The sequence below is a fragment of the Anastrepha obliqua genome, chromosome 1 (genome assembly GCF_027943255.1).
Source record: "Anastrepha obliqua isolate idAnaObli1 chromosome 1, idAnaObli1_1.0, whole genome shotgun sequence".
NCBI classification, from domain to species: Eukaryota; Metazoa; Arthropoda; class Insecta; order Diptera; family Tephritidae; genus Anastrepha; species Anastrepha obliqua.
Window position 1 is genome coordinate 113,099,525 of NC_072892.1, and position 8,045 is coordinate 113,107,569.

Genomic DNA, 8,045 nt, shown 5'->3' on the forward strand with positions numbered 1-8,045 from the left:
TGTTAAAAATTTTCATAAATCTTGTACAAAGTTTGAAAATTGTATAAATATCGTCTTTGTTATAAAATTAACTATATTTTAAAACACAAAATAAAAAAATTTAAATTATAAAATAAATAAATACATAGTAATAACTAGCGCATATGTGTGTTTTATAATTTTGCAGGGATGGAAAGTGGGAATTATTTAAGAAATTTTAGACTGGAAGATAATGACAAGGTTTGTTTATCATCAATCATGTTTGTCATTAATAGAGAAATAAATCTCTTTTAAAAATAATAAATTGAAAAAAAAAAATGGATAATCGCCTAAAAATTTGGTTTACGGTAAGATGTAATACATTTGAAGTACGTTTAGGTTAGGATAGCCTAGGTAAGGTTGAAACGGGACACACTCAGGCCTACTGTGATGCCACGTGACGAACTTGTCTTTATCTCAACTAAAACCAAACCAAACCTCTTGCAGTTTCTTCAAAGATAAGTAACTAGCTTACTTGTCTGTAAGGGTATGCTTATGCCATTCTCTGTCAAATTGGTGCCAATTCTCGCTTGTTCATCGGGCTAGCAGTTAACATATCCAAGTAAGTATTGCTCTCCAGGCAGATATCGTCCGCATAGTCAAGGTCCGTTAATTGGCCCTGCAGACCTCAAATGATTCCGCCACCAGACGCAAATTTTTTCAGTTTAACGTCGTTTATGCATTATCCATGAATGTATGTGTCACTCCCTTACGAAAGTCGATAAATATAAGATATAATGGCGCTCTGATTTCAACTGATTGCTCAGCAATAACATGGAGAGTATTTATGTATGCAATATTAAAATAAAATGATCAATAAAATAGCAACAATCCCAAAATAATCAGACTAACTGCCGACACGTCACGCACTGGCACTTTCTACGACTACGTCTGACACCGATTTGGGGTGCTCAAGTATTACCATATGTTATTCAGAGGATAATTCACAAAAGTCGTTAATTGAAAATTATAAATAAATCATAACCGCCAGCTTTTAATGTTGATAGATTAGTCAGCACAATAGTGCGTTTGAATACACCTGGGTCGTCGGACTGACCGCAAACGCAACATCATCCAGCAACAACTTTAATTAACATTAGCGTCATATCGGTAATGCCTTTGTAGCAGTTAATGGAACGAATAATGGTGAATATTTAGTACATTAAAGCGGAAAATATATGTAATAACAAATTAATATTGCAATTGTGTGCGATTGAGTGTTACTAACATGACTTTTTTTTTTGTATACACGAATTTGAATGCTTTTTTTGGTAATTGTAGATATGTACATAGACATACATCAATTTATGTATAATACATATAGGTATGAAATTTATACCGTCTTCAAGTATTTCTTAACGTGATTTGTTTTTTAGCTCTTGGTGCTCAAAATGTTATACAATTTAATATACGTATGTATGCTTAGTAATTCTATAATTAGTTTACTTCGTTTAGACCTAGACTCATTGATAGAAAAATTACGAAAAGTCCTTCTATAGACTATGTTAAAAAGGAATGTGAAATGAAGAAACAGAAATGTCAGATGGAGACCGCGAATTTCACTGTTAAAACATCTCTCTTATCGAATTTCTCGTCGTTGCTATTTTAACATCAGTTGACATTTCGTAGTTTGACAACTCAATTTTAATTTTACGGCGCCATTTGTATGCGCGAATACAGCGATTCGATTTGTTTAAGGCCATTTTGAAACTGAAATGTTAAGAGAGCAAAGTGCTCACATGAAAGAGCGGGACTAAGTCAAAACAGAAAGCAGTGTTAAGTCACACTTAGTGGAAGATATAAATGTAGGGTTAAGAAGCTTGGTAATAAATTATATTATAGAGATCGGATTTTTATGCAAATTGAATATTTTATTATGATGAGTTTCTACCTAGGTGCGAACTTCATGTGATGTTAAACAAAATATGCACTTGCATAAGAATCCGATCTCTAGTAATAATAAATCGATAGTATAAATTGGTTCGGCAAAACCTAAACGAACAAAAAGAGCGAATGGTATATTGGCGTGATGTTTTTATGCTATTAGGAAATTTAAGCACATTCACACTTTCCTTTGGATTACTTTTCTCTTTGTGCTCTGTGTACCCATTTTGCTTGCAAACGTTAATTTTCTTGTACTCTCATTCTTAGGATACATTCTAGTCACTCGATCTAATTCTATATTTTTTCATTATCTGTAGAAAAAGGCAGGGACGGCCTACTAAAAAAAAACTTAAAAAACAAAAAACTAAAGCATAAATAAATAAAAGCGAAGAAAACAGCAATGATAAAACCTATAAAAGAAATATCAACTCATTTTTCAAAGAATTATAACCCTTTTCACAAACAAATGCAATTTTCTTCAAAAGTACATACAAACTACTTCAGGTATGAAATCACTAAACTTATCTGCAGTATAATTGAATAATTATTCACGTCATCGCTACATTGTTGTCAGACCATGCTTTATACATAACTATTGTGGTAAATAATATATTATATAAGACAATGCGGCTACTCGAATAACATTTAGTGTGGAAGGGAGAGTACGTTGAAAACTGATTACTTACCGAAACCGAAACCGAAACCGAATCCGAAATTCAATAGATTGTCATAGTTTGGTTTGAAACCACAAACTAAATCAAAACCGCATTTGAACATTTTGATTATATTGCTCGTTTGCTGGAAGAAGGTCGTAACCCAAAAAAAAACATCGTTTTTCGATAAGTATGCAGCGATTCTTCTATGTGGTGTAAAAAATGCATGGCGATAAAATGCGATCGTTTTGATTTTATAGTATGTTACCTACCTACTAGTTGATGCTCGTAAGTGATAGACTAGGATACAAGTCATGAGGTGTAGATTTTTTGGCTGAGTTTAAAAATACCGAAAATTCTTTGATATTTAATTTTTCTATAAACTGTGGAATATATGCCCTCAAGGAAGCAGAATAAAAGATATTTAAAGGCTCTATGATATATTCAAACTTTGCGATAAATCTTTCCTTTTTTTATCCAAGTGTACAACAAGACGCTCAGTCCCTTTAGCTAGGCTATGCGGAAGTCTGTCATTTGGCAGAGAAAAACAGTGCATATATTAAATTTTTTTTAATTTCCATAATAGCAAATTTCACAGTAAAATATTTTAGTTCGAGACTGAAATCTAAAAATCAAAAAAATATAACACATGATTAAGGTTTTGGATGTGTGCGACGTAATGTAGGCTTTTCCACCGTTCAGCTACAAAAAATACGTCACCTGAATAAGGAAATACATCGAGGAAATAGAGGAAAAACATCGCCAATCATTTATTGAGAGAGATTAGTATCGATTTCTTAACAGTCAAAAACGAATACGATATATCAAGAGTGGAATAATAGTTAAACTATTGGCTCCTAACTTCTTTCACATGGCTATGAAGGAGGCAAACGAGAGGGGACATTTAGATTAATTTCTGCTGGGCGAAATGGTCTAAAAACTAATTCGGTGAGCAGTTTATTTTTTTATTGTTTTACTATTTTATTAAAATTATTTATTATTATAATATTATATTATTATTTACTTTTTTGTTATATTAGTATGTCATTTCAAGCATTCTTTCACGATTAGCCTCTCTTTATAAGTGCCATTGCAAATAGTAAACTACTGTAGTATAAGTTAAAAATGACGGCACAAGTAGATGTCTGTTACTAGTTTCGAATATATTAACTGGGACATATAACATGCCTAAAGCTTGCAAAAATATGTTAAAAGCTTTTTGGCATTTACTCGGTTCACCTTTCTAGCCGAACCCCTAACCGAAACATGTGAATAAACGAAATAGAATATTCGATCGCTCACCAACAGAAGGGAATGTAATGGATGCTTTCAACCAGACCTCTTATGTGGCAGTATATTCGTATACATATGTACATATCTCCATCAGCGCATCCATGTGGTGACGAAGTGCATACATACATACATATGTACATATGTACGAGTATGAACTTAAAAGTAATTTTCATGTAATTCGAAACTATTTCAAACTGATTGCATTTCATTCGTCTAAAAGCATACACAAATCCCTTCCTCTCCAATATGTGGCTTGTGGTTAGACTTACTTGCCGGAAATGTGATCGAAAGATATTAAGATGAGCATCTCCTATTAGGAGAATATTCACTACATTGTCATAAGAATTTCAATTGGGCACTACCTGAAACATATAATGAAATTCGGGCGAGCCGGCCGGCTGTAACTTTCCAAGTATGTTACAAAAACTACAAGTAGAGCACTGCATACACGGGTCAACTGTTTTGCGGTGAACGTTGTAAACCAGTTTTACCTGGAACCAGTTTCTAACTATAAGTATATTTATGTAATTAAACTTTTGCCCAGACAGACCTATTTTTGGTGATTTTAATTCAAGCTTTGCTGCAGCGTTTTGTTAGGTTATAAAGTCTGTTTGTATGAAGGAAGAGATTGGTTGGTTAAAGTGGTAGTTCATCCGGAATCCAACTAGTGCTCCCGCACCACTTTATTGCCACATTCTCGCTACCAACTTGTTTAACGGTTATTTATGACTATTATGACTATATCCAGACTGTGCGGTTTAACCACTTTATTAGGTTGGAAGAGATCACTCTACATCAAAATATCCTAGTAAATTATAATCACGACCTTATTTTTACAATTAGAACATCAAAACTAAAATTTCCAAAAAATTCAGCGCTATTTGCAAATTTGAACATAGACGATTTGTATACGCGCGACGACGTAGTTGTTTGGTGTGTCCACCATTCGGTTAGTCACGATCTCGCTGCTCACTGTGGACATAAAAGATTAAATGAGAAATATTTGTTTCTGTTAACGGTCCCCTATAGGCGATCAATGACTAACCTGCGAGTGCATTTATGTCAGGTAAACGCTTTTCTTAAAAAATCATCTTCACTTCGGAGTAGGCATGAAACTCCTCCATAAGTATATATCTGCATTTGTAGACCAAATCAAGACCCACACCACAAATTAGAGTAAGCGCCAATTACATACATGTATTGTTTTTATTCCACTTTATATAGTAGAACACTGTATATTTAGATAAGGTAAAAGTTAGTTCTTTAACGCTCCAATAAAGTTTATGTTTATATTCAAAACTCAATTCACTTCACGCACAAAAGACAGGTGTGTAGATCAAATAAGCAATTACTTTTTAATCATAACGTGCTCTGCCAAGTCGCTGACACTGACAAGCCTTTCCCGTTTAATATATTGACTGATAGTCTGTACCCATCGCCTACATTCGAATATTCACGCATGACTGGCAGTTATTGGTGGTAAATGCTGCTACGGGAGCCAAAATATTGTAGCAGCATTTTATAAACTGAAATTGTAGATATGAACTTACAATACCTGAGGTTTCGCTAGGGCGCCGCACTAAAACAAGCTAAGACACAGCCCATCAAGCAGTTATTCTTCTGCGCGCCAAATTCGATAATGGTGTTATTGCCTTTGGCGGCGATATTAATAGACTGCCGGAGCGGAGCTGCGATTACACTCTGCTCGGCACCCATATTTTTCGCAAATATCATTTTATTTTTTGTTTTTTTAATTTTTTCAGATTAAAATGGGCGTTGGAGCAAGAAAATGATAATTTGAATCTTAAAACACCGAGCACGTCAATAAACCAGCCATATTTCCGTTGAAGTGCAATAAATAAACTGCAGCGTTCGAAGCGTTCTTTGTAGCAGCAAAGGGCCTTCTTTGTTCAAGCACGAGCGCGCTGATATGGCGACAAATACATTCTTCTACCTACCATCAGGCATGAAAGTCGAAGTTTGCCAATTATTTAAATGCTTTTGTTGGTTGATTAGTCTCAATGGTCCTAAACAGTCATTTACTATATATCTCTATTTTGCCTTTGATTATGCTTCTTAATATTTAGATAGTTGTGCGTGGTTTTAAACTTACCTGAGAGTGAAGTTTCCAATCTTTGTAAGCTTTCACGATATAATCCATTTTTATATTATTTTCTGCTTTCTCTTCTTGCTATCCTTTCTACCTATCCACCTATTTATTAAGGCTGCACACTGAGTTGGCTGCTCTGTATGGTAAACCAGAATGTGCTATTCACCAATCAACTTATAAAAAAACAATCTGAGTCACGATCGTCGGTCTTTCACTTCTTAACACTTTCAACTATGGACAAACTTTTTTAGCTGATTTTCTTGTGTTCACTTAGAAAATATGCCCATGTGTGTATATACTCTATAGTATGCACACGTGTATTGTGCATGTATTTTCTTCTCTTATAATTTGCTTTTATAAATAATTGAATTCTTTTGGTAAAAACTTTGAAATAGTTACCACAAAAGTTGGAGTTTCTTTTCAATATACGCACATGTGCACGTACATTTGTATGAATGTATTTAAGAAAAGTTTTGTATTGTTTTCTTTTGATATTTAAAGGCAAACGATTTGAACTGAAACAATTAACGGTTTAAACGAACGTGCTCAACACTGTTACAAATCGTACTACGGGACGCGAACGCTGATTGTGATGTGTATGCCAGGGAACTTAACGTTGTTGTCGTGCTGCAAATTATTATTCTGCATGGGAATTCACCGTTTCAGTGGAAAATGTAAAATAACGCGGTCTTCAATGCGTCACTATCGTAAACGATTCTAGCTGGGCATGAGAAACAGTTTTAATGCATTACACCACGTTTCACTAATCACTAAAATTGTGGTTAACAACTGATTAAACGAATTTATAGCTTTCAAAATTGCCAACTGTTTTTTGTTAATAATTTTTCATATACGTACACACGTATCTTGATTTGAGTTTCTTTACAAATGGTTTTGTATTCTAGCCGCTCTAACAAAAGCGTGCACTTCGAAGGTACTGTTAAGTAAATGTTTGCTTGAAAGTTATTTTTTTTCCTCTTAGTATATTCTGTGAGTGACGATCCCGCTGCTATGCACTTAAATAGATTTCACATACATACACATGTACACAAGTTTTAAATTTCATGTAACCGGTGCGCGTGGCAACAAATGTTGGTTAAATTTTTTTCATGTGCGAATTAAACCTCGATGCTTTTTGTTTTGTTAAAATAACAAATTTACTGGGAGAATGTCTGTTGGCTAGTAGAATCCGGCTTATAAGCCACGAATCGAAACGAATTGTTTGTCTGTTTGACCGCCCGTTCACCAGCTGTCTAACCGTCGCGACGTTGGTACGAAACGTCTCCTACGGCGTGCAGTGACTGCGTTGGAGCACTCGCAGTAAACAGAAAATAACAAAAAGGCGAATCAGTTAGCCAGTGGGTTGGTGAGTGAGTGAGTGACTGATCGAGTGGTTGGTTGGAGTAAGAGTCTCGTCTCGACGATCTTTTTCGTAGCGCGCACAACTAACTCCGATTCGCAATTGATACTGACTGACTACTCTACTTGTACTGACGACGACTTGTGGTTTGCGACTCTAGCGACTTTCTGCTGACGGCTATCTACCTACAGCTGTTTCAGCTGGCGCCTCAATGAAACACCTACGAAGTTATGCGTACCATGGTTTGTCATGGTGACAATGGGGACGAATCGGTGTGATGGTGGAGAGCGCTACAGAAAAGCATGTATATATGTACATATGTATCTACATGTATACCTATGTGTATTTGCATGCATATATACATACTCATGTATACGTATGCATAGACTGCGTTTGCAAACATATATGTATACATGTGTGCGTATTTGCGTAAATTTTGCATGATTGACAAAATTGTTGAGTATTAAAAAATTAAAAGGCCGGCCACAAAGCATTGTTTTAGCAGGTGCGGCACTTTTTGCTCTTCCCTCGACCTTGCCCAGTGTGCGTTCGTTCATATTCGTTTTCGTTGCAAAAATCTTTTCAATGATATTTATTCAAAAGATCATTTTGATCTTATTTCAGCCAGTGTGCACTCGTCAGAATACCGTCTGTGTTATGACGGACACGTTACACTCTACTTGTATTACTGCAGCGGTAGATGCGGTAGTAGTAGTACATAGATGCG

At 35.2% G+C, this 8,045-nt stretch overlaps 1 protein-coding gene across 1 annotated transcript in view; it reads right to left on the reverse strand.

Annotated features, from left to right (window-relative positions):
* Nucleotides 1-7,449, reverse strand: part of LOC129235658 (uncharacterized protein DDB_G0281497) — a 59,717-nt gene extending 52,268 nt beyond the window's left edge. Inside the window, exon 1 of the mRNA XM_054869613.1 lies at nucleotides 5,962-7,449. Within this exon, the coding sequence (XP_054725588.1) occupies nucleotides 5,962-6,009 (48 nt within the window). The 5' untranslated portion in view covers nucleotides 6,010-7,449. The remainder of the gene's footprint in view (nucleotides 1-5,961) is intronic.
* Nucleotides 7,450-8,045: the final 596 nt, after the last annotated feature.